Source organism: Sturnira hondurensis, unplaced genomic scaffold (assembly GCF_014824575.4).
Source record: "Sturnira hondurensis isolate 20B ecotype Veracruz unplaced genomic scaffold, ASM1482457v3 Scaffold0013559, whole genome shotgun sequence".
Classification (NCBI taxonomy): domain Eukaryota; kingdom Metazoa; phylum Chordata; class Mammalia; order Chiroptera; family Phyllostomidae; genus Sturnira; species Sturnira hondurensis.
The window spans coordinates 2,064,033-2,090,992 of NW_028086190.1; the positions used below are offsets into that span (position 1 = coordinate 2,064,033).

Below are 26,960 nucleotides of genomic sequence, written 5' to 3' on the forward strand. Positions count from 1 at the left end.
CAGCAAAACTTTCATTTAGAATGGAAGGACAGATAAAGTGCTTCTCAGATAAGGTCAAGTTCAAGGAGTTCATCATCACCAAGCCCTTATTATATGAAATGCTAAAGGGACTTACATAAGAAAAAGAAGATGAAAAATGTTAACAGTGAAAGGATAGCAAACTCACAGTTATTAACAACCACACCTAAAACAAAAGCAAACCAAGAGGACAGCTAGATCAGGAGTGGAACCATAGAAAAGAAGAACACATGGAGGGTTAGCAACAGGGGAGTGGGAGGAGGAGAAGGGGGGAGAAGGTACAGAAAATAGCATAGACAGTAGGTAGAAAATAGGGGGGAGGGCGAGAATAGTGGGGGAAATATAGAATCTAAAGAACTTGAGACACATGGTTATAAACTAAGGGGGGGAGAATGGTGGGGAGGGAGTGTGCAGGTGGAGGGGAATGAAGGGGGGAATGGAACAACTGTAATGTATAATCAATAAAATATATTTAAAAAATAAAATAAAAACCTTAGAGCAGTACCTGACACAGAGCAGGATTACCGAGGTATTAGTTAAGTAAATTAATGGTCAGCCCAGTAGTGCTAAACATCCCTAGTGTCCAGATTGTAATTTTGAAATACTTTTTCCCACTAAAAGAAATGAGGTCTTTGGGGAGAAATCGCTGATTTTAGGTTTGAGGAAATGTACAAAGTGAGCTTTGAACTTCTGGCTATTCCTGATAGCAAGGAAGCTAATTTGAAGAGGTTCCCATCGACCAAAGATACACAAATTTGAACTTCAATAAAGGTAATAGTCTCAATAGATTAAACTCCAACAAATGTGAGCCCCATCAAATATTCAAATATATCATTACATACATAAGAATCAGATTGGCCACCTTCAAAAAATGATAGTAAACTAATTCTTTATCTTGAAAACTGGTAAATAAAGGGAAAGAATTTAGTCTTCCTTATATCTTTACCACTAGGTAAACAAATAGTAAATGAAGGAAAACTTCTCATAAAAGTATTTCCACTAACAAATGAAAAATAAATGATGCCTTACTCAGTTTGAGCTGCTGTAACAAATTACCTCAGACAGAGTGGTTTAAACAGCAAGCATTTGTTTCTCATAGTCCTGGAGGCTGGAACTTTGAGGTCAGGGTGCCAGCTTAGTCGTTTTGGTGAAGGTCCCCTTCCAGGGTGAAGAAAATCAACTTCTCTTCATACCCTTACTTGACCAAGTAAGGTTGGAGAGCAGAGAAGTGAAGGATACTCCCTTGTGACTCTTATGGGGGTACGAAATTGTACCCATTAAGGAGGTTTCCACCCTTATAACCTCACACCTAATCCTGATTATCTCCCACAGACCCCACCTTTTAATACCAACACATTAAGGAGTAGGGTTGAACATAAATTTTGGGAGTGGGCACAAGCATGTAGTCCATAACAAATGACAAATTAGAATTTCAACATTTTGCAGTTCCCAGTGAATTAATGGGTCTAGGTATTTAGCATTAATGCCTGTCAATGGCATGAAAAGGGATATTATGTTCTACCTGAAGAAGAGTGTACACCAACCATCATCTGGTGTCTTAAAATTTTTTAAAATAGATTTATTGGGATTACATTGGTTAATAAGATTTATGGAGGTTTCAAGTGAATAATTCTATGATACACGATCTGTATATTGCAATGTGTACCTATCACCCAAGGTCAAATCATCTTCTATCGCCAGATATTTGACACTCTCTTTACTCTTTACTACCCCCTCACCTCCTTCCCCCTGGTAATCACCATACTGTTGTCTATGAGTTTTTGTTTCTTTTTCTTGTTTGTTCATTTGTTACTTTCACTTTTATATTTCACATATGAGTGAATAATATGATTCTTAACTTTTTCTGACTGACTTATTTCGCTTAGCATGATATTCTCAAGGTCCATCCATGTTGTTGCAAATGGCAATATTTCATCTTTTCTTATGGCTGAGTGATATTCCATTGTATATTTGTACCATATCTTCTTTATCCAATTATCCATCAAAGAACAATTCCGTTGTTTCCATGTTTTGGCCATTGTGAATAATGAACATAGGGGTGCATACATCTTTGTGAATAAATGTTTTCAAATTTTCAGTTTATACCCCAAAGAGAGGTTACTGGGTCATATGGTAACTCTATTCTTAATTTTTTGAGAAACCTCCATGCTGTTTTCCATAGTGGCTGTACCAGTTTACATTCCCACCAGCAGTGAATGAGGGTTCCTTTGTCTCCACAACCTCTCCAATACTTATTATTTGTCTTGTTGATAATAGCAATTCTAATGATGTGAGCTGGTATCTCATTGTAGTTTTGAATTGCATTTCCCTAATAGCTAGTGAAATTGAACATCTTTTCATATATCTGTTGGCCATTTGTGTGTCTTCTTGAGTGAAGTATCTGTTTAGGTCCCCTGGCCAATTTTTAAATAGGATTATTTATTTGTTTGGTGTTTAGTTGCCTGAGTTCTTTATGTATTTTGGATATTAACTCTTTGTTAGAGGTGTTGTTTCCAAATATTTTCTCCCATTTTGTTGGTTGCCTTTTTGTTTTGTTGGTAGTTTCATTTGCTGCACAGAAACTTTTTAGTCTGATATAGTCCCATACATTTATTTTTGCCTTTGCTTCTTTTGCCTTTGGGATCAAATTCATAAAATCTTCTCTAAGACCAAAGTCCTTAAGCTTAGTACCTATGCCTTCTTCTATGTAATTTACTGTTTCAGATCTTATATTTAGGCCTTTGATTCATTTTGAGTTAATTTTTGTATGTAGGGCCAGACTTTAGTCTAGTTTCATTATTTTACATGTGGCTTTCCAATTTTTCCAGTACCATTTATTGAAGAGGCCTCTTTTCTCCATTGTGTGTTTTGGCTCCTTTGTTAAAAACTTTTTGCCGATATTCATATGGGCTTATTTCTGGGCTCTCAATTCTGTTCCATTGGGCCCTGTGTCTGTTTTTCTGCCAACACCATGCTGTTTTGATTATCATCACTTTGTAGTATAATGTGAAATCAGAGAGTGTGATATCTCCAGCTTCATTCTTTTTTCTCAGAATTGCTTTGGCTATTCAGGGTCTTCTGAGGTTTCACACAAATTTGATGTTTTTTTGTTCTATTTCTTTAAAAAATGTCATTGGGATTTTAGTGGGGATTGCACCATCACCTACTCATGCCTGAGTCAGATCAATCAGCTAGATGGAGGTGTCAATTTGAAAAAATTGGAGGACACAGAGAGTGGAAAACCTTGAACTTTACTATGAGGATGCTAACAGTAAAACCTAGGCTATGGGAAATTATTCTGGTAAAATAGCTCCAAGTGTTCAACAGATACATTTTAAGAACAAAAAGGAGGGATGGAAGAAATCCTGTATATTAAGTTATATTATTTTTAAAAATCCTGGGAAAGACAAAAAAAGTCAAGATGAATTTAAAAAGAGCAAGACTAAATTATAGTGTACAGGCAAGCATACTTGGATTGTAAAACTACAGGAAAACAAAAGTAAGAGATTACTGTAAAACTGACAATAGTGGTTACTTTTTGGCAAAGGGAGAGTAGCTGGGGTTTAACTCTGTCTGCATAAGAAATGTCTAATTTTGGAGAGAATTTTTTAAAGAGTTTATTTGAGACAAATTGATGACACTGCCAGAAAGCAAGATCTCAAAAGCTCAGGAGAATGGCAGTTTTGCCATTGCTTTCATACGTCTGGAACATAAAGAACATTACACGAAATCGGGAGAAAACAAGGCAGGAAAATGTCCGTGATTGGGTTATGGGATAGTTAACAAGATTATGTGCTGTTTTGAGAACAGTTAAAATTTATGATGTGTCTGCAAAAATGGCATTTCAAAGGTGTGTGAACCTAATGCAAAAAGACAATGGACAGGGTCTGCTTAAGGCAGAGATAATCTTTTACTAGGGAAGTTATAGCCCTGAGTGAGGTGTGACTAGCCACCATGATCTGCCCAGCTAGGAATTTATGATCAAATAACCCCATGAGGGTACTTTGGGTTAGATTTATTACAGAGTCCCCTTTTCATCCACAATTTTTTTGTCCTGGGTGTTAGTTATAAGAACATTCACCTGTAGTGATATATTAATCTATTTAAAAGGAGCAAATTAGACGATATACGAATCTTGAGTGGAGTGACACATGGGCCTACCATTCCCTGAGAACATTCTTTGGTCTTTCCTTTCTTTATGCTACTCAATATCCACCTAATAAAACTCTATGGAAGTCAGTTTTGCTGTTTGCCTCCAAAGTCAGTTTTTGCTGTTTGCCTTAAATGATACAAGTGGCCTTGGCCTGTTAGCATTAACCTTGAGATGAGTATAGATAACTTCCTTTTTTTATGATGGGTGATATTATAGCATGTTTGTATACTGATTAGAAGAATCGATGCAGGACAGAGGAGCAATGCTGGAGCAAACTCGTTGAGCAAGAGAAAAGGCATATTATTTATTAAATCAGTGAAAAGACTGATCTTTTGTAGCCATACCTTTATTCACCCAGATTAACAAGAGAGGAGGAACACTACAAGGAAAAAAGAATTAGGCAGATTGGTAAACTGTTGATAGAAGTTATTTTTTGGAAACATCTATTAACTAAGAACAAAGGATATTTTTGAGAGTGACAAGGGAAAAGCAGGTATTGGAAGTTTAGGAGAGGAAAGAAGATATGCATACTCTTGTGCAGAGGAGATTTGGGAAAAATACTAGTAAGGTGGAGAAAGCCTAAGAGCCCACTTGAGTTGTCATGAATTTTGAGTAACACCAGGCATCATAATTGTGTTTTGCTACTAAGCTGCAGGTGCAGAATAGGCTGAGAACTGGCTTTAATAGGAATTTGGGTTCTGTAAGATAAATTTAGTAAAGAGAGAAAGGGGCCAGGGAGCTGAGAAGGTCAAGAAACTAAGAGACCAAGATATTGGAAATTTCATCAACATGGATATTTTTTTCTAAAATAGTTTATTTATTTATTTTTAGAGAGAGGGGAAGAGAGGAAGAAAGAGAGGGAGAGAAATCCTGATGGGTTGCCTCCCTAACGCACCTCAACTGAGGACCTGGACGGCAGGCCACCCAAGCACCTGCCCTCACCGATATGGAACCGGAGACATTTTCCTTTGCAGGATGATTGTCAACCAACTGAGCTATGCCAGTCAGAAGACCTATATGGATATTATGTTTACCAAAAATTATCTCAGGGTAATGTTGGAGGAACAGAACTAAGAGCTAAATCTTCTCAGAATGAAGTCCAGCATCCCGGCGATCTTATACATGATTTCCACAAGGAAGAATTGTGGTGGATAATAGCCTAAACTTCAAAGGAGCTAGTCGTTTTACTGAGGCAATTAAGTGCCAGAGGTAGCAATAAGAAATAACATACCCACCTCATTTCCAAGTCCTATCGTATACGGGGTGTGGGAGAAAACAGTCATTAAATAAGAAGGCTACAGGGGTAACTATATGCGTAGGGGAGAGCCAGATTTCTTAGAGCAAGAAAATGAAAGAAGTATTCAGCATTTGATACACAGGAAATTACTGATAATAGACCTGAGACCAAGAGGTTAGGTGACTTGTTCAGGCTCACACAACTAATGTGCAGAGCTCTGGATGGAACCTAGTGCTTTTCTACTACAAAGAGCCACAGTTCCCCATGTACAGCTTTTATCTGACGTAATCGGTCTATAGGAATTAAAGAAACTCCACCACCTTCATAGCTAAAAGCGCGAAAAAAAGTACCGCTTAAGATACCGCTGGCCAATACGCAAGCGCAACAAAGTTCGCCGGCAAGAAAGGCGCTGCGGGTTTTGTAGTTTTTTTTCCGCTGAGCCGGACGGGAAGGGACGGGGGCAGAGCGCATTGCATGGCGGGAGTTGTAGTCCTCCGGGCAATTTCCTCCTTCTCCGGAAGTCAGGCGGCGCGCACAAAGCGCTCTGCTGGAAGCGCGGGAGTCTTGGTTTGTGGTGGCTTAGGCACTTGTGCGGTACTACCCTTAGAAGCTCTATTTCCCTGATACTTTACGGCCTTTCGAGGCGAAATGGCTCCGGGCTAGAGAGGTGCCGACGGTGACAATGCGGATGCTGCTTCGACCGCGACCTCAGGCCGCCTGTAGGGAAGGAGCCTGAGGGTCCTCGGAGTTGTTTGGGCCTTTGCTTTCTTCCTGTGCAGGGACACTGCCTAACTGCAAAGATGAGCTTGTCCTGGGTCACCACTTTCGAGAAGGAGCATCTTTGGATGTATCTGCAGACCCTCGGCTTCGAGCCAGGCCCAGCCACCACTGCCAGCGGAAAGGTCGTGTCACACACGCACCTTGGAGTGTAAGGAGGCCCGGAATTGCGGGGCGGGGGCGTCTGAGCCTGGACTTGCTAGGATAACCTGCCCTTTGGCGGACCACGGAGGTTTAGGAATCAAGGCACTGGCTGTAAAGCCTCTCCTCCCAGTGGCTGTCAGGCTGTAGCAGAGACTATGTAATTTTTCCATCCTCTAAGTCTTTAATTTCCGCAGATTGTTTGGAAACAGATGACCCCTTTGAGATGCTTTAAGCATGAATGTGGTATCAAATTTATTTCGAAAAATATTTTGATTTTTTATTCATTTATATTCACATATAGTAAAATTCATTCTTTTTGGTATGCAGTTTTATGAGCATGTAGTTGTGTAACCACTTTTCTTTTAAACATGTTTACTGTATGATCCAGCAATTTCATTCCTACATATTTGTCCAAAAGATTTGCATTTTGAAAAATCATTCTGGTTACATTACAGAGAATGAATTAGAGGGGGATTTAGGGCATTAGAGTTAGGTGAGCCTAAACTAAAATGGCAGTAGGAATGGAAAGAAAAGGTGATTCATTTATTCAACAAATATTAGTTGAATATTGTATTTGACCTGGGAATACAGTAGTGAACAGAATAGACATTCTTTTACCCTACCGAGTTTTAGTCTAGCAGATGAACAGCTATCTTCAACAGATTATCTTTTTAAAAACTGAAATAAGTGTCAAAGAGAAGAAACAGTATACTGTGTGAAAAAAATGTTTGTAAGATGATAAGGAAGATTTGTGTTTGTTGAGGAATAGAAATGTTCTAAAAGACAGTTCTTTGACATGGATAAGCATGGAAACTTTTTAAAAATGTTTTTGGTAGATTTAAAAACTTATTTATAATTATAGTTGACATTCAGTATTAAATGAGTTTTAGGTGTACAACCTAGTGATTCAACATTTACATACCTTACAAATTGGTTAACACAGGAAGTCTAGTAACCATCTGTCATTGTACATAGTTACAGCGTGGCAACTTTAGTGTTAATTCTATTTTTTAAAATCTCAAGATAGTAGGTTTATGTGTTGATAGAAGGAATACACACATCTACTTGTCATGTATTCCAGTGATGCACACCCCAGTTTTTAATTGCCTAACTTCTAATCTAGTTTCATCTTAGAGTCTGGAAGCAAGAAATTACCCAAGTAAGATATTCCTTCAGATCATTGTTGAAAATGTATGAAACATGAAAATATCTCAGATCTCTTTTTTAAATGTTAAAACTATTTTATAATAGTGCATAGAGAGAATCCCCATAGGTATATTTTATGTTCTAATGAGCTTTTGTTTTCCTCTTTATAATGTCTTCAGTTTCTTCTGAGACCTTTTCTTTATAGTTACTTGGTTGTGTTGCTTTTAACTTCTTTTGATATTCCAGTTGTACCCCTGCAAATGACTTTTTTTTGCAAATGACCTTTTTAAACTAGGATAATGGGGGAGCACTCATAATTTTTTTTATCCGATAACTTACACAGGTTCTTTTCCTTCTCAAGTGTAAATGTTAACTTCTATTGGGATATACATTCTGTTTTTATCCCTTTCTTGCTTATCCAGAGATGTTAAATTGCTTTTGTTCATTTTCCATACTACCTGCACTTCACTGCCAGGGCCTTGAGAAATGGCGGCTATATTTCCACACCAAGTTTGACTTATTTTGCCTTGGGAATTACCAAGGCAATTCCATGCAGCGGAGTGTGGTGTCTGAGGTGGATTACCCCTCTCAGAAGGTTGCTGACATAGTGAGGTTCAGACTTGGCTGGATAGGTTAGATAGTTGGAGCATTGTCCCAGATACACTAGGGTTGTGGGTTCAATCCCTGGTCAGGGCACATATAAGAATCAACCAATGAATATGTCAATAAGTGGAACAACAAATCAATGTCTCTCCCCCGCCATTCCCTCTCATCTTCTTTTCCCTCTCCCTCTCCCCCTTTCCACTCTCTCTCTAAAATCAATACATAAAAAAATAAAATAAACCCCTCTTTTTCCTAGCTCTGGCAGTCCCCAAAGCCTGACATCCCCATTTTCCCATTTCCTATTAAATGCCTTTGCATCCCTGGGGTCCTGGCAGGATTGTGAGGAGGAACATGGAGCACAGAGCAGCGGCTGATGACCCTGGCCTAGAGGCCGCCTTGTTATAGCTGTGTGACATTTCTTAAAAGGTTTAGAGGTGTGTGTTTTTTTTTCCCACTTTTTTTTTCTTTTACATTTTGTCTTGATCAGTTAGGAAAATCAGAAAATAAAAACTTATTATAAGGATGGTTCTAGGAATCAAATGTAATAGTAAAGACCCTAGACTTGGGTCAGGTGACATATTTTAAATCACTGCTTTTCCATTCCTGGTTATGTAATTTTGGGCAAATTATCTAATCTCTCTAAAGTTTAAATCCTTCATCTGAATAATGAGGATAATCAAACCATTTTCTACTATCATTAGGATTAAATAAAATAATCCATGTTAAAGCAGCTAGCATAGCGCTTAACCTCAAATGATAATTGTAACAATTAGATGAGTTACTGCCTATAAAAGGCTTAAATTAATGCTTGGAAGTAATAAACTCAATAAATACTAGGTATTTTCACTATCAGAAATGTTGGTGGGTATCATCATCTTCACATCATTGGCCATGCATGATATTCTCTCACCTAATTAAACCTTTTTTGTTGTTGAATGCTCTCACTGTAATAAAGCACATTCTACCAGTTTTCTTCTATTTGATCCATATTTTCAGAATCAGAAATAAAACTTGTTTTCTTGGTTGTAGAAATGTGCATGAATGAGAAGAATTAATTTGACTTGACCTTTTGAAGAGAATGAAAAATATTTGTGTCAAACTCGTATATAGCTTTTGATGATATTTAGTTTTATTCTGTTTTTTGTTGTTGCTGTATCCTGCTTCTGTTTCTCCTTAAACCATTAGAAACATGTTTGACAAGCTGAATCGTGATGCCTTTCAGATAGTTTCTTACTTCTTGTTTCAAACGTTGGACCAGTCTCTCACCAAAGAAGTTTTCAAGTGAGTAAAAATTATTTAATTTTATTTTTAACGAGTCATTCTCAGATATGAAAAGGGACTATACCTTTGATATATGCTAGAATTTCAACTTTGGCCTTTCAGTGTTATTTTGAGTGGGTTTCACACACATCAGGCTTGAATCTTACAAATTTAGTGCTTCACCTTTATAAATCTGAGTGATTTTTCCTCGGTACTCACCTTAAAATCATTGTATACTTCTTAGGTAAGTTAGATTTTGTTTTATAATATTAGTACCTAACATTTTCATAGTCTTAGTTAGTAGGCAAAACAATGAACTGTTACTAATTTATCTCATCATCCAATTTTGCTTTACTTACTCCTTTTCTTGTAGGTACTATTATATTTGTTTTGTCTATTTTTACTTTCTAGGTCTCTGCAAATTCTTATTTTTTGTTAATGATATGTATATTAAAGTGTCAAGTGCTGTAGGCAAAAATCATTTCTAGTAAGTTTAACCTAGTATTCTGTACTGTTGATTCTTAAATAGTTAAAGGGGATAATGTGAATACCCACTAGCCTTGGTTCCAAGTTATTTTGCATGTGATTTGGGTTTCTTCTGTCAAAGTATTCAGATTTGTTTTAATATTTATATTGGGCCATCATCTTCTTAATATATAAAAGCGACAAATCAGTACATTATTTAGGGCATTGTATTTTTGATAATTTTTTCTTAATATTTTGCTTTCAGTTCAAGTTATGAATGATTAGGGGAACAGGTATATTTGAAACATTTTTTGGAAATTTCTATCATTATGGGATAGGGCTTCCTTTGCTCAAGTAAAAGTAGATTTTCTACCCTCCCCACCCCAATTATAAACAAAATACAGCTCTTTTTAAACATTTCAGAAAATACAGAAAAATAGAGAAGGATGTAGAAATCATTCCTAAACCCATCAGCCAGAGAATATTGCTGTTGATATTCTAGCCTTTCAGTTTTTTTTCTGTGCATAATTAATTTTATCTATTAATAAAGTATGATATGCTTTAGAAATTTAAAAAACATGGAGCCCTAAACGTTCCTCAGGATAAAAATTTAGATAAAACTGATTATTTGAGGAAAGCAATAGATAAATTTTAAAGTCTTATTGTAAACTAGAGTTGAGGCAAAGCTTTTCTTTTTTAAAATTTTGTGTCTTCTTTATCCATAAAACAGTAGAACCCACTGGCTATGATATAGGTTATCTTTAGGAGTCAAAAGCTCTCATGCCATTACTTCTCATGGGCTCTTCATGTGTAACCATTTGTGTTTCTTTTTTCCCCAGGCTTAACATACTAATTAATTAATTTTATTTTATTTATGATTTTTTAAAAAAGACTTTATTTATTTATCTTTAGAGGGGAAGGGAAGGAGAGAGGGAGAGAAATATCAGTGTATGGTTGCCTCTTGTGCTTTCCCTGCTGGGAACTGGCCTGCAACCCAGGCATGTGCCCTGATTGGAAATTGAACCATGATCCTTTGGTTCACAGGACCATGCTCAATCCACTGAGCTACACTAGCCAGGGCCATACTAATATATTTATATCATTTTTATGTGTTAGTCCAGTGAATCCATTGAGAGTATTCTCATCTTTACCTGATTTTTAGTAATTTTATTTATTATTTTTAATTTTTTAATAAAGAGCTTATTTGTTTGTTTTTAGAGAGATGGGAAGGGAGGGAGAAAGAGAGGGAGAGAATCATTAATGTGTGAGAGATACATCAATCGGCTGCCTCTTGCATACCTCCAACCAGGACCTGGCTGGCAATCCAGGACTGTGCCCTACCTAGGAATTCAGCTGGTGACCCTTCGGTTTGTGGGCTGGCATTCAGTCCCCTGAGTCACACCAGCCAGGGCAGTAATTTTAATAATGATTAACTCCTGCATTTAATGTTTATTTACACAAAACTAAACTTAACCCTATAGATATTTATAAAGAAAAAGGGCCAGTTTCTTACAGGTTGGTATCTTGTATTAGGTGAAATCTATGAATGTCAATCTTCATTCATTAAAGCATTATTGTATATAGTATAGGAGATAAATTTAATGTTTTTAAATTTTTGCTGAGTTTGTTTTTTGTTCATAATTTTAATGTTTTTATTTTTGTTTTTAAGACTTTGTTGGCCTCCATTTGACCAAAAAAGTGATACCGAATTCCGGAAACATTGCTTTGAATGGTTAAAAAAAATTTCTGTAAGTATTCTCTTTCTGGAAAAGGAAAACTTGAGGAGGTGAAAAATTACATTAATCATTTTTCTAGCTTTTTTGAGGTACAATTGTATATTAATTTTTTAAAGGTAAAATATTTTTAATGTTTTTATGCTAATAGAATAAGCAAGGAAATATTAATTAGAATAATACTTTTTATGTTTTTGGAATGGGATTCTATATATTTCTAGAACACCAGCTTTGCTGGCTAGGTGTTCTAGAAATATCGGAAATAGGTTTTTGAGTCCCTTGGAGTTTATATCACAATTTTTATATTTAAAGAAAACTTTTTTGACTATAGATTATTTTAGTTTGTGTCCCCAAATAGTGTCAATAATTATGGCTTTGATTGAAATTACTTTTTGTGAACAAGTTTACCAAGAATTTAGAAACAGTGTGATGTAAATATAAAGGTTATTGTTGATAAGATCTTTCAGAATTGTTTATTTCTTTCTTCATAGGCTGAATGTGGAAGTAGCTTTCCTCAAGTTGTTGGTTCACTATTTCTTTCTCCTGGTGGTCCTAAATTTATTCATTTGATGTATCATTTTGCAAGATTTGTTGCAATAAAATATATAAAAACCCATTCTGAAGGTAAGTTAAGCTTATAGTACAAATCTTTTTAGGTTTTCTTTCTTAAATATTATTCTTCACAGTTTGAAAGTCATCAGGAGAGTTTAATAAATCAAGAAGATAAAATTATTAAGTAACCTCAAAAGGCAAATAGTTAATATTCTATTGTATTAGAACTATAGTTTGAAACCCTGTCACAATGAGCATAAGTAACAAGTCAAATTATTTTATTATGTTCTAATTATTTTCTGTCCAAGGTAAATATTTTAGGCTCTGTAGACCACACAGGGTCTCTGTCACATATACTTCTGTGTGTGTGTGTGTATGTGTGTGTGTGTTGAGGGGTGTGTTTAAATATAACCCTTTAAAAATGTAGAAAGTATTTCTAGCTTGCTGACCTCAGAAAATTAGCCAATGGGCTGTATTAGACTTGCTGATTATAGTTTCCCTGTAATATATTGTATTCAGTGTTTTATTGAATTTATTTGAGATTTATTTTGGCTACTGGTAATGTGGGAATTTTTTGTTACAATTGCTATTTTAAAGGGATTTGATCTATTAATTTATAGAAATAAAATACACATTGGATATTTAAGCTAAGAATTAAAAGAGTGCTTTTTGTAGCTTATTAAATATGCTGTTCTGTTTAACTGATTTATACTAAAAAACATGGACAGGAAAATACAGAAGAGTTGATGCAATAAAACCACACCCATCTTCCAATTTTTAGAGACAACTGTTACTGACATTTTGGTTTATTTTCTCTCAGATTTTTTTTTTTGTGCTCATCTATATTTATATGTTTTAATTATTTTGAATGGGTAACATTTTTCATGATTCAAAAATCAGAAGGTGCCGTGGCTGGTGTGGCTCAGTGGATTGAGTGCAGGCCTGCGAACCAGACCATCGCGGTTCGATTCCCAGTCAGGCCACATGACTGGGTTGCAGGCCAGTTCCCAGCGGGGGACACATGGGATGCAACCATACATTGATATCTCTCTCCCTCTCTCCTTCCCTTCCCCTCTAAAGATAAATAAATGAAATCTTAAAAAAAAAATCAGAAGGTTAAAAGTCTGTCTTCCACCTCTATTCTTTACTTAGTTTCCCTTCTTTGAAGCAACCAATGTAATCAGTAATACAAGCATATATGTATGTATCATTTTTCTTTTTTAGTGTAAAATTTTTTTTAATTTTTAATTTTATTTTTTAAAAAGATTTATTTACTTTTAGAGAGAGGAAACGGGAGGGAAAAAGAGAGGGAAACATCAATGTGTGGTTGCCTCTCGTGTGCCCACTCCTGAGGACCTGACCCACAGTCGAGGCACGTTTGATCTCCTGACTGGGAATTGAACTGGTGACCCTTTGGTTCGCAGGGCAGCACTCAGTCCACTGACCCCTGCCAGCCAGGACTTTTTTGTGTGTGTTGTAATTTAATCTTTATTGTATTTTTAAAAATATTTTTTATATATTCTTTTTAAAAAAGAACCCCTAAATGATAACATACATCTGATTTTGAATCTTGTGTTTTTCACTTAACATTATATACCGGAGATCATCCTGTATCAGTTAGTAGAACTTCCTTATTCTCCTCTCTCTTTAGAACTGCATATGCGAATGGATGTGTCATGCTATATTTAATCTGTCTTCTGCTGACAGATCTTTGGCTTTTTCCCCCTAATCCTTTGCTATAAAAACAATGCTATAGTGAGAAACTATACATACAGGGTGGGGTAAAAATAGATTTACAGTTTGTATGGAAAATAATACAATAATAAATAATCATACAAGAATAAACTTTTCACATACAACTGCAGACCTACTTTTGCCCCACTCTCTATGTCATTTTGTGTATGTTTAAATAAAGACACACATACACTGTGTGCAAGTGTGTATGTGCATATGTAATTCCTGGAAAATGATTTCTTGGCCAAAAAATTTGTGAATTGGTAATTTACTCTTATTCCCAAATTATTTTCTGTGGAGATTGAACAGTTTATACTTATATTGCCAGTATATGGAGACTGTCTATTTTCCGAAAGTCTCACTGACATTTTGTGTGATCAGACATTTTTGTCTTTCCAGTCTGATGGTTAAAGTGGAATCTCAGGGTAGTTTTAATTTGTATTTCTCTTATTATGTATTTAGTTATATTGAAAACTGTTGAAGTATTTAAGAGTAATTTATATTCTTTCTTATACTCTATGTTGATATGCTTTCTCCATTCTTCTCTTCAGCTGTTTTCTTTTTCATTTGTAGGAGTTTTCTTTGTTATCCCTTCTCTGTAATGCGGCATGTAAACATTTTTCTACTTTATCTTTTATGCACAGTTTTTAAAAAACATATACTTTTTCTTTGTAGGTATTTGCATATTTTTAAGTTTAATGTAACATAAGCATTTTATTAGTTCTTTAAAATATATTTTATTGATTATGCTATTAAAGTTGTCCCATTTTCCCCCCTTCATTCCTCTCTACCCTGCACACCCCCTCCCACCCACATTCCCCCCCTTTACTTCATGTCCATGTGTCATAAGTTCTTTAGCTTCTGCATTTCCTATACGATTCTTACTGTCCCCCTGTCTATTTTCTACCTACCATCTATGCTACTTATTCTCTGTACCTTTTCCCCCTTCTCCTCCCACTCCCCTGTTGCTAACCCTCCAGGTGATCTCCATTTCTGTGGTTCTGTTCCTGTTCTAGTTGTTTGCTTAGTTTGTTTCTGTTTTGTTTTAGGTGTGGTTGTTAGTAATTGTGAGTTTGCTGTCATTTTACTGTATATGTTTTTTATCTTCTTTATCATAGATAAGTCCCTTTAACATTTCATGTAATAATGGCTTGGTGATGATGAACTCCTTGAACTTGACCTTATCCGAGAAGCACTTTATCTGCCCTTCCATTCTAAATGAAAGCTTTGCTGGATAGAGCAATCTTGGATGTAGGTCCTTGCCTTTCATGACTTGGAATACTTCTTTCCAGCCCCTTCTTGCTTGTAAGATCTCTTTTTAAAAATCAGCTGACAGTCTGATGGGAACACCTTTGTAGGTAACTGTCTCCTTATCTCTCGCTGCTTCTAGTATTCTCTCCTTCATTTTAATCTTGGATAACTTAATGATGATGTGCCTCGGTGAGTTCCTCTTTGGGCCCAACTTCTTTGGAACTTTCTGAGCTTCCTGGGCTTCCTGGAAGTCTATTTCCTTTGCCAGATTGAGGAAATTCTCCTTTATTATTTACTCAAATAATTTTTCCACTTGTTGCTCTTCCTCTTCTCCTTCTGGTACCACTGTAATTTGCATGTTGGGATGTTTAAAGATGTCCTGGAGGTTCCTAAGCCTCCTCATTTTTTGAATTCTTGTTTCTTCATTCTTTTCTGTTTGGTTGTTTCTTTTTTCCTTCTGGTCCACTCCATTGATTTGAGTCCCAGTTTTCTTCCCATTACTATTGGTTCCCTGTGTATTTTACTTCATTTCACTTAGCACAGCCTTCATTTTTTCATCTAATTTGCAACCAAATTCAACCAATTCTTTGAGCATCCAGATCACCAGTGTTTTGAACTGTGCATCTGATGGGTTGGCTATCTTCGTCGCTTAGTTGTATTTGCTGTGGAGCTTTGATCTGTTCTTCCATTTGGGCCATTTATTTTTGTCTTGTTGTGCCTGTTACACTGAGGGGCGGAGCCTTAGGTGTTCAGCAGGGCGGGGCAACCCAGCAGCTGGGTTGTGACATTATGTGTGGAGGTGGGGTCTGAGAGGGAACAATGGCACTTGCTCTGCTTTCTGCCAGATTTCAGTCACTTCCACCACTTCCCCCAAGTAATCTGGGCCCTTCTGGTGCTGATTCCCGGGTGGGTGAGTTTGCGTACGGCCTGGGACCCTGTGGGTCTCTCCAACGAACTCTCCTGTGAGGTTCGTAGTCTCTCCCGGCAGGTCAACCCCGACAGGTGTTTTCAATCAGTGGTTTGAGGCTTTATTTCCTCTCACTGGGACCCTGGGTTGTTCAATCTGTCTCCCCAGTTTTGGCTGGCTTATCTGTGTGCGAATGTGGGATTGCCTGGTCAGCCAGCCGCCTTGTGTGCAGTGCCTCACTTCACAATTGCTGCCTCGTTGGGTCTGCCCGTTGCCACCCATGCTTCGGGGTCTGCCAGCCGCTGCCTGTGCACTCAGGGTCCGCCTGCTGCTGCCTGTGTGCCCGGTGGTGCTTCTTTTTTTGCTGCGACCCCTCTCTGCTCAGCTGCCCGACTCTGCCTCTCCTACCGATCTGGATGAATGTGTGCAGAGGAATTAAAATAACTCCTTGGTTGTCAGACTTCCATAGAGTTCAATTTTCTGTCAGTACTGGTTGTTTTTTGCTTCTGAATTTTTGTTGTCCTTACTTTGGTTGTGCGAAGAGGAACAGTATGTCCACCTATGCCTCCATCTTGGCCAGGAAGTCCTGTTTACTAGTTTTTTGTTAGTAGGTGATCTACTCTGATTGCATGTAACCCAAACTATTTTATGTGAAATATGTGTGGTTGAATTTAGGAAAGGTTTATTGTCTATAAGGCTTCTAAGCATGGGTTAGAAACCCTTTCTTTTTCTTTTTTTTAAAGATTTTATTTATTTTTAGAGAGAGGGGGAGGGAGAGAGAAAGAGAGTGGGAGTCCAAAAAAAAAAAAAGTGAGAAGCATCGTTGGGTGACTCTCACATACTCCCAACTGTGGACCCAGTCTGCAACCCAGGCATGTGCCCTGATGGGGAATCTAACTGGTGACCTTTCCATTTGCAGACCAGTGCTAAGTTCACTGAGCCACACCAGCCAGGGCTATGTTGTCCTATTTCTGATTTAAAACAATTCCAGTCAACATTTTGAGTCTGTACATGACTTTTACATTCAGTGAACTCATCCCATGCTGAATATTTAGAAATTATGGTGGTTTCTTTGGACTTAATTCTAGGACCTGGATTAGTAAGGTTAAGTGCAGGGTGGAGTTCCTGTTTTCCAGAATATTCATCTTCATTGTACTGAGCCAACTTAGGATTTATTGCATTTATTACAGGTGAAAAAACTTGGACTCTGAAATGTTTGGGTGGATTGTTCCTAGGGTCTGCTCTGCCTAGTCAAGAATTACTTGAGAAATGGAGACTGGTTTTTGGTTGTCCTGTGCTATTCTTACTAGCAAGAAAAGCAAGCTGATGGCAGCAATAGAGATCATGTGATACCACCTCGTCTCTTTTAGTGTATTTTCTTCTTTGTTATTAAAGGATCTTCTTAAGAATTTGCTCATGTAAAAATGTAGACAACTGAACTTGAACAACAGTAAAAATGTGAAAAAAAAAGAATATGCTCATATATGATAGGCTGTTCATGGATATAGCAAGCTGTGATAAGAATTATTTTGGGCAGATGTACTCTAAAAGGTTTTAATTATGTGAAACAACTCAACTTCAGATATCCTTTTCAAGTTGCCTACTTTAAAAATAGACCATCCTTGCTTTTGTTGAGATTAGTTTTATTTTTTTGTGTATGTGGCATGCTGGCTTTTAAGGAGTTGTTATTTAATGAGGTTGTTAATCTCTTAAAAATTAATAATAAATAATAAAATCAATATTTTAAATATTTATTAGTTTGTAAGCCTAAGTTTTCTATGATCTTTTATACATGTAGGTTCATCCAAACATTTTGCAGAGACATTTAATGTAAAGCCACAGGATTTGCATAAGTGCATTGCCAGGTCTCATGTAGCACGTAACAGATTTTTACAAATTTTACAAAGAGAAGATTTTGTTTTACGAAAGTATCAGGAAAATGCACAGTAAGTAGTAGTTTGATAGTTGGAAAAATGAAAATTCCTTTCTTTTTGTACAAATGTCATCAATATACCTTCACTGGTAATAAGCCGTGCTTAGCTCAAAACTCCCTTGCTGTTATCTTTCAATTTTAAAGCCAGATAACTTCTGAATAAAATGTTTTAAACTTTAGCTATACTGTAAATGAAAGTTAGAGGAAAGGAAGAGATCACTTTAATTTAAATTTTGAATTTCTTAGGAATGTTTTTCTTTTTTTTTAACATGGAAGTATATTTTTGGGCTGCATAGTATTCTTTTTGTTTTGTGTCTTTTTTTAAAAAAAGATTTTATTGATTTATTTTTAGAGAGGGGAAGGGAGGGAGACATAGAGGGAGAGAAACATCTATGTATGGTTGCCTCTCACACAACCCCCTACTGTGGAACTAGCCTGCAACCCAGGTATGTGCCCTGACTGGGAATTGAACAGGTGACTCTTTGGTTTGCAGGCCTGCACTCAATCCATTGAACTACACAGCCAGGACTGAGTAATGTCTGTGTGGTGGTACTGTTTAGGCACTAGTTGTATAGTATTAAACAAGATAGGCAAGGTTCTTAGTTTCAAAAATTATGTGTCTAATTTTTTTTAAAGATTTTATTTTATTTATGTTTAGAGAGAAGGGAAGAGAGGGAGAGACATCAGTGTGTGGTTGCTTCTCATGTGTCCCCTACCTGGCCTACAACTTAGGCATGTGCTCTGACTGGGAATCGAACCAGCGACCCTTTGGTTTGCAGGCCTGAGCGCAGTCCAGTCAGGGCTAATTTTTTTGAATTATTAACAACTCTAGTAAGGTAACTTTTTAAATACTGTGTTATGTATTATAAAGGACAAAATTCTTTTATGTTACTTTAAAACTGCAATGTTGCATGACTGTCTTAGGTAACATTGAAATTTATTCCTGAGGTATGTAAGACAAGGATAAAAGAACAGAGTATCTTACTGACCTCTAACATTTTTACTTGAAGTCAGAGAGTATATGAGCCAAGAAGTCCTTAGTCCATCTCAATAGCAGCCTGTATGTTAAATTTTGTGACTCTAAAAGCAAATGTAGAGTACTTTAGCCATCTGCTAGGTATGTTTGAATGAGTAGTTCTCAGAGGCCTTGAGCAAATGCATGAAAGGGGGAAAATATTAAAGTAATAGTACTTCAACTACAGGTAGTCCCTGACTTGCAGTTCTTAGACCTGAGATTTTTTGACTTTATGTTGGTATGAAAGCCATACACAGTCACTAGAAACTGTACCTTAAATTTTGAATTTTGATCTTTTCTTGGATTAATGATATGTTCATATGATACACTCTTTCGTAGTGCTGGGCAGTGGCAGTGAGCTGCAGTTCCCAGTCAGGCACATGATCATAAGGGTAAACAGCTGACACCTGCAGTCTTCTGTGTTGCCAGCATTTTTTGGATATTGCATTTTATGTTTTAGCATCCTAGCATGTCTACAAAATGTCCACCTGTATCTCTTGGATCTGATGACAAGGGTAAGACAGTTTACTCTTGAGATAAAACTCAGGATAGTTGCCTGAGTGCTAATGTAGTGTTCTGAGCACATTTAAGGTAGGCTAGCTTAAATTATGATGTTCAGCAGGTTAGGTCAGTGATTTTCAATCATTTTCATCTCGTCACACACATAAACTAATTACTAAAATTTCGTGGCACACCAAAAAATACATTTTTTGCCTATCTGAAAAAAAATAAGTGTAATTTTAATTCATTCATACCAGATAGGTATTGTTGTGCTGGCTGTTGTCACTTTTTAATTTGACAGTCTAAAGGAGAAGTCAGTGCTGCCCGACTAAATAGTCAGGTGTTGCATGTTTTAAAAATTCTTGTGGCACACTGGTTAAAAAAATGAATTTTTGATTTATGATATTTTAAACTTGTGATGGGTTTATTGGGATGTGTAACCCCACATCAGTTGAGTAACATCTGTAAATTTGTCATTTTGTATGTTTTCTTTTAGAGTATCAGTTAAAGAAGTACGAAGTTTGAGATCAGAATGTATAGGACAGCAAAACCAAATAGAAAAGTAAGTTTCTTTTAGAGCTGAAAGTTGCCTTACATGTTTAGCTCCTGCATTTTATAGGTAAGGAGACTGACAGTCTCAGAGCATAAGTAATATATCAATAGTTAGATGACGATAGGTATCGAATATAACTCTGATTCCTATTCCAGTTGTAATAAATTACTGTCTTGAGCTAGAATTTTATTTTGTTTTAATTGGAATGGTTGTTAGTGGCTGGGTTTGCAGATTAATTAGCTCTTTGGATGGTAAATTATGTGATTTTTAAAATGACTAATGAGATTATTTAATTCTAACTAGAATGGAACCTTATGATGACCAAAATGATATACAAGAGAAAATTCAAAAGGTGAGACAACTTTTGAAGAGAGAAATGTAATCATTCTTTCTTTTTCTTCTTTTTTTTTGATAATCTTACTTTTGTGATAGGCAATGTTTGCTTACTTAATTGGACTGTCTTTGTAATTTCTTTTTTTTAAGTACTTTTACTTTCTTTTTACTCATTATTTAAGAGTTATATATTTAAAGGTATCAAAATAGTGCCTCTCAAATGTTTGAATATGATGGGAAAAATTAGTATATAATTCATAAGACTAACTGTATACAAAAGCAGCTTTAAATATATTTAAAATCTTTCATGCCAGCAAGAAAAGTTCATTTTTATTGTAGCTTTGTAGTATCAGTTTATCAAAATAAAATGTATTAACTGAAGGAAGATTGTAAGTGTGGAAGAAAAATGAAAAGTTAAATTGAGGCTGGCGGTAGCGGAGAGTATCTGGCAGATACAAGTGGTGCGAGGCTTTCAGAGGTTGGCTTTGATGTGGGTAGGAGTGTTTGCTTAGGCCTCCTTTGTGTTCAGATCAGGGATCCCCAGTCCCCAGGCCCCTTGTGGTCCTTGGTGCCAAAACAGTGGGGGCCCACTGGTTTAGATGACATCTCTCTCAAGCTCTTTGTTCTGAACTTGTGATTACCATACTGCTCTGGGTATTAATTTGGCTTCTCAGGTACTTCATCACTGGGAAAGGTGAGTGTTGTCCTCAGGAAGTAATTGTTTGTTTATTGATAATCTACTGCATTCAGGCATTCTCCTAGAGAGTAGAGCAATGAAAAAAGTGGCAGTCATTTTTTTCATGAAGCTCCCAGTTTAGTGAATATAATTATTGTTATTACTGAATGTAGTATTTTTTATTGTAGATTTAATAGGTTGGTATGAAACCTATTAAAGTTTTCATAGCAATCTCTTCTGAGTCCACTTAATGTTGTTCAGTTTCAATCTTGAGCCACTGGCAAGATAAAATTTCTAGAGTGGATCTTAGTATGTGCAGCAAGGAAATGCCATTGTATGAAACCTCTGGACCAGGGGTGTCAAACCTATTTTCACCGGCAGCTGAATCGGCCTCTGGTTGCCTTCAAAGGGCCGAATGTAATTTCAACTCCTTAACAGTTAAGGAGTAGTTACATTTATACAGTTCTAAAATTAAATTTGGCCCTTTGAAGGCAACCAGAAGCTCATGTGTCCCCCAGTGAAAATGAGTTTGACACCCCTGTTTTAGAGTATTAAAATACAGCTTGTTAATCTTTTCACCAGAAATCATCCCAGGCATATTTCATTTGTTCTTGGAAGTGAGCATATATTTGTGTTCTACATTTCTTTAATGTATATACAGATTGCATATAGACTTCAATGTTTTGTTTGTTTCTGTTTTCAAAGGTTCGGTCTTTGTGGGGCTCAGTGAATGAAACACTCCTGTTTTTGGAAAAAGAGAGAGAAGTTGTTAGTTCAGTCCTTAATCTTGTTAACCAATATACTTTAGATGGAACTAATGTTACTATCAATGTTCCAAGGGTCTTACTTGACAAAATTGAGAAACAAATGTGTCAGGTAAGTATTTGATATTAAAGATGCTTTTGAGAAAACTCCCTTCCTGTAATTATTTTATGTATTACATGTTTTCTTGCAGTGTTTTTTCTACTGTTTTCAGAATTTATTTTGGAGTGTATGTAGTAAAATTTTCATAAAGAGTGGTGTGGTAAAGAAAGCTGTGCATCTTTGTATCCATCACCTTTTATTAATTGTCTGTACCTTAAATGGTGTTACATCATATATAGGGTAGGGAGTAGGAAGTTACTTAGGAAGGTCATATGGTAATTAGTTCTTTATAAATTCTCAAGTATAGTAACAATGACCTCCTGATTGCTAAATCTTTTTTTTATTTTAATTGATTTTTAGAGACAGAGGAAGGGGGAGAGAGAAAGAAATATCAATTTGTTGTTCTACTTATTTTATGTATTCATTGGTTGATTCTTGTATATGTCCTGACTGAGGATTGAACCTGCAACTTTGGTGTTATTGGGTTGATGCTCTAACCAATTGAGATACTTGGCCAGGGCCATAAATGTCTTCTTAAAAAGGCTCTATTCTCTCTGGTTTCTCTTTCATCTTGATGTTGCGAATATTTGAAGTCATTTCTTTTTTTAGCTTTTGTGACATCAATGTCTCTCTTCTCCTGTGGTTTTTCAGATTGCTGTTCTCAGTTTTTCCACTGACTTCTTTTTCTCTGCCTGACTTTTAAATGGAAATGTTCTCATAGTTCCTTTAATGTCCCCCTTTGTTTCCCACATTACAAATACCATATATATTTTCTTAACCACTTCCATGGCTTCATCAGCTTCCTATACATTAACATTCTCAAATTGGTATTTCCAGTCTTTCTCCTTTATTCCAAACTACATCAAATTATTTTAATCTGGATAGCCTACATTTCTGTTTTTTTCCTTTTTTTATGTTGGTAACATATTTATTAAGCATCTCTATATGCCAGTTATTGATTATAGTACAGGGGATACAAAGATAAAATATTGTTTTGACCCCGAGGAGCTTTGACGTTCCTAGGTAACATGACAGGTATTTCAAATTCAGATCACATAAAAATTAAGATCTGTCAATTCAAGAGTCTGGGCTTCGCTCAGGTAGCTTAGTTGGTTAGAGCGACGTCCCATATGCCAGGGTTGCTGGTTTGATCCTAAGTCAGGGTACATACAAGAAGCAACCAATGAATTCATAAATAAGTGGAACAACAAACCAACGTTTCTCTCTCTTTTCCTCTGTGTCAAAAATTAATAGATAAAATTAAACAAAGAAAGAGTCCTAGAGGGACTAGGCAGGTAATGTGTATAAGTGAAGTTTGGTAATTGTTTGTGACAGTTGGGAAAAAGCAGGGAGTGATAAGGTTTTTGGAGAATAGTAATTTTTATGTAAAATCAATGATTAAAAATATTGGCAACTAATACAAATGATTTTAGAACACTGGGACAATACAGGCTAAAAAACATTTCTAAGTTTGGATTCAGTCTGTAGGTGCCATCAGTTTGCACCTTTTGTTAAAACATGAATTCATACTCTTTTTTCCAAATCTGCTCTTACTCCTCAATGTTTGTTTTCCTTTCATATATTTGTATTTTTTTCATTCTAGTTTTCAACTTTTTTTTGTAAATTCTTTTTTAAAAAATACTTTATTTCTTTACTTGAGAGTGATGGAAGGAAGGGAGAAAGAGAGGGAAAGAAACATCTATGTGCAAGAGATAAATAGATTGGTTGCCTCACACACCCCCAACTGGGAACCTGTCTAGCAACCCAGGCATGTGTCCTGACTGGGAATCAAACCGGTGACCTCTTTGTTCACAGGCGGGCACTAGTTTTCAACTTTACACAACAAAAAATGAAGCATGGCCTGTTAATTCTTCCACCAAAGTTTCGTTTGGGCCCAAATTATTTACATAGTGTTATTTGGGGGGTAGAAATCTAACTTTTTTATTCTTCTTTAAGATAACCTTTTTATATAATAGTAAAACATAAATATATTTATATATCCACTTATTATCTTATTGTTCACCACTTTATTTTTTTTCTTCTGAATCCTTAGTTGCACATAGGAAATGTCTACGAGGCTGGGAAATTGAACCTATTAACAGTTATTCAGTTATTAAATGAAGTCTTGAAAGTAATGAAATATGAATGTTGTCAGGCTGACCAAGCAAGACTGACAATAGACCTTCACTTCCTTGAAAAAGAGACCAAATTTCAGAGACAGAGATTATTGGATCTGAAGCATATAAGGTACTAGTAAAATTCTCTGTTGTTTTATTGGGTGAGGAGTTAGAATGGTTTTCAAATTTCTCAGTACAGCTTGTTTGTTAACAACTTTTGCTTTGACAATATCAGTGTGAAAATTTTACTAGTGTTCAAAAACCTTATGTCATCAACTATCAGAGAGGGACATGAAGTAGAAAGGAAAATTAATGTAGTTTTCTTTTTGTCTGGAATATATTACTTGCCCTGAGTGATAATTCTTTATGAAATAATTCCAGCTTTTCTATACCTTTTCTTTTGTGGGGCCTACTAAAAAAGTAGGGCTCAGGCAAGTTTTTTATTTACACAGTGACCAAGAAGGACAGGCTTGCCTTTAGGAATGGATAGGGAGTGGGAATAGATTGTCGACTCAAGTTCAGAACCAGGAAAAAATTGTATTTTAAAAATAAATGGAGCAATAGATGTATGGTCTTTCTGGTCTTAAAAGAGAAAAAAGTGTTTTAGGTCCTCAGTATTTATTGTGAGAGTTTATTTAATTTATATGTGCTGCATTAGTTGAACTTTCAGTTATATTTCATTTTTTAATGAACTTCTTAAATTTTACATAGTACTTTTGTGTATTCATGTTTTGAATAAAATTATTTTAATGCTATTATAGGCATAAATTAAAAGAAGATCTTACAACTATAACACATTCTATTGTTGAAAAACAAGGAGAATGGCATAAAAAGTGGAAAGAATTTCTTGGTCTGTCTCCTTTCAGTTTAATTAAAGGTTGGACTCCAGTAAGTGATATTGACTTGCCTCTTGCCTTCTTTTTTAAAAAACATTTTTAGTTTTCAGTTACAGTTGCCATAAAACATGACATTAGTTTTAGGTGTACAACATAGTATTTAGACATTTATATACCTTATGAGGTGATCACCTGATAAATCTAGTACCCATCTGACGTTGTACATAGTTATTACAATATTATTGACTATATTTCTGTGCCAGTGATTTTCAGCTGGTGTGCCACAAGAACTTTTAAAACATGCAAATACCTGATTGTTTACTCAGGGGCAATGACCTCTTTTCCCTTAGACTGTCATATAAAAAAATGACCACAGCCAACACAACAATAGCTGTCTGGTGTGAATAAATCAAAATGTGTAACTGCCAAATTGTACTTAATTTCTTTTCCTTGTTTACCCATTCCCCAACCCCTTCCCACCTGGTAATTATCAAAATGTTCTCTGTTTTTGTTTTGTTTATTTTGTTTTTCATATTCCACATGTAAGTGAAATTAATGGCATTTGTCTTTCTCTATATGACCTCTTTCACTTAGCACAATACCCTCTAGGTCTCTCCATGTTGTTGCAGATGGCAAGATTTCATTCCTTTATAAGCTGAGTTATATTCCATTGTATATATGCACCATTTCTTTAACTGTTCATCTACTGATGGACATTTAGGTTGTTTCCATATCTTAGCTATTGTAAATGCTGCATTGAATATATGGATGCGTATGCTTTTTTGAATTTGAGTTTTGGGTTTCTTTGGACAAAGAAAGTAGAGTTGCTGGGTCCTTCTTTTCTTTTGGTATAGCCTTTGTTTTAAAGTCTGTTTTGTCTGTATTGCTACCCCAGCTTTTTTTTGTTTCTCTTTTCATGAAGTATGAAAATATTTCCCTTTATTTTCATCCCTTTGCTTTCAGTCTGTGAGTCTTTCCATCTGAAGTGAGTCTCTTGTAGGCAGCATATGTAAGGGTCTTTTTTTTTTTTACCCATTTAACTGCCCTGTATCTTTTGATTGGAGCATTTAATCCTTTTTCCATTTTAAAGTAATTATTGATAGGTATGTAGTTATTGCCATTTTATTACTCACATTTTTAATTTTTTCTTCTTTTTCTTCTTGTTAAAGAAGTCCCTTTAACATTTGTTGTAATACTGTTTGGTTGGTGGTGATGAACTCCTTTAGCCTTTTCTTTTCTGGGATTGACTTGCTTTTGGGAGATTAGTTTAATATAGGGCAGTCTCTTGATATATCATGTTAGTAATGACATAGAAATGCTGTGTGTTTGTCATCTTTGCATTTGAGCCTAAAGTTCAGCTGTTTAGTTTCTGTAATTCTAAATACATGTAAAAAGCGAGATATTCCTCTTTATGTTAGGTACTATTATGTTTGAGATATAGCTGAAGGACAAAGTAGTTCTCTTGTTCCTAATACTGTATTCCTTGTTTTAAAAATAATTATAGGATAATTTATATGCACCATAATTCTCTTTGTTGGAATCATCCATTCATAGATTAATTTAGTATTGTTATGTGGTAGTGAGTAAAATATGTATATTTTAAAACTTTGCATTCTCTGTTTGAAGGCTGTGGATCTTTTACCACCTATGTCTCCTCTTTCGTTTGATCCTGCCTCAGAAGAAGACTATGCAGGAAGTATTCTTTTGCAGTACCCTGCTTCACTTCCAGGTTGGTTATTTTTTTCTCTTTTAAACTCCCTCTCATCAATGTTTCTCACTATGGTAACTGTCCCATTACATTCTTTTTTCCCCCAGTTATTTTTTATTGTGGTGAAATGCACATCATTTCACTATTGTAAAGTGTACATTTCAGTGGCATATTCTAAATTCACAAAGTTGTGCAACCATCACCACTGTCCAGTTCTAGAATATTTTTATTACCTTAAAAGAAACCCCATATCCATTAAAGGTCACACCTCCCATTTCCACCTCTTCCAGTTCTGACAACCACTAATGTACTTCATGTCTCTATGCATTTGCTTATTTTGGGTATGTTGTGTAAATGGAGTCATATAGTATGAGGCTTTTTGTGTTTGCCTTCTCTCACTTGTGTAGTTTTCCACTTTGCACAGTGTTGTTCTTGTTATTTTTT

The 26,960-nt window shown here is 35.9% G+C and overlaps 1 protein-coding gene across 2 annotated transcripts in view; it reads left to right on the top strand.

Annotated features, from left to right (window-relative positions):
* Nucleotides 1–5,942: 5,942 nt before the first annotated feature.
* Nucleotides 5,943–26,960, top strand: part of HAUS6 (HAUS augmin like complex subunit 6) — a 46,110-nt gene continuing 25,092 nt past the window's right edge. The window contains exons 1-11 of one of the 2 annotated variants that reach the window (XM_037061909.1): nucleotides 5,943–6,336; nucleotides 9,264–9,359; nucleotides 11,473–11,551; nucleotides 12,028–12,160; nucleotides 17,779–17,926; nucleotides 19,926–19,991; nucleotides 20,286–20,334; nucleotides 21,697–21,867; nucleotides 23,909–24,102; nucleotides 24,734–24,860; nucleotides 26,435–26,537. In XM_037061909.1, coding sequence (XP_036917804.1) covers nucleotides 6,209–6,336; nucleotides 9,264–9,359; nucleotides 11,473–11,551; nucleotides 12,028–12,160; nucleotides 17,779–17,926; nucleotides 19,926–19,991; nucleotides 20,286–20,334; nucleotides 21,697–21,867; nucleotides 23,909–24,102; nucleotides 24,734–24,860; nucleotides 26,435–26,537 — 1,294 coding nt within the window. In that variant the 5' untranslated portion in view covers nucleotides 5,943–6,208. The remainder of the gene's footprint in view (nucleotides 6,337–9,263; nucleotides 9,360–11,472; nucleotides 11,552–12,027; nucleotides 12,161–17,778; nucleotides 17,927–19,925; nucleotides 19,992–20,285; nucleotides 20,335–21,696; nucleotides 21,868–23,908; nucleotides 24,103–24,733; nucleotides 24,861–26,434; nucleotides 26,538–26,960) is intronic. The other variant, XM_037061910.1, reaches the window with a different exon arrangement.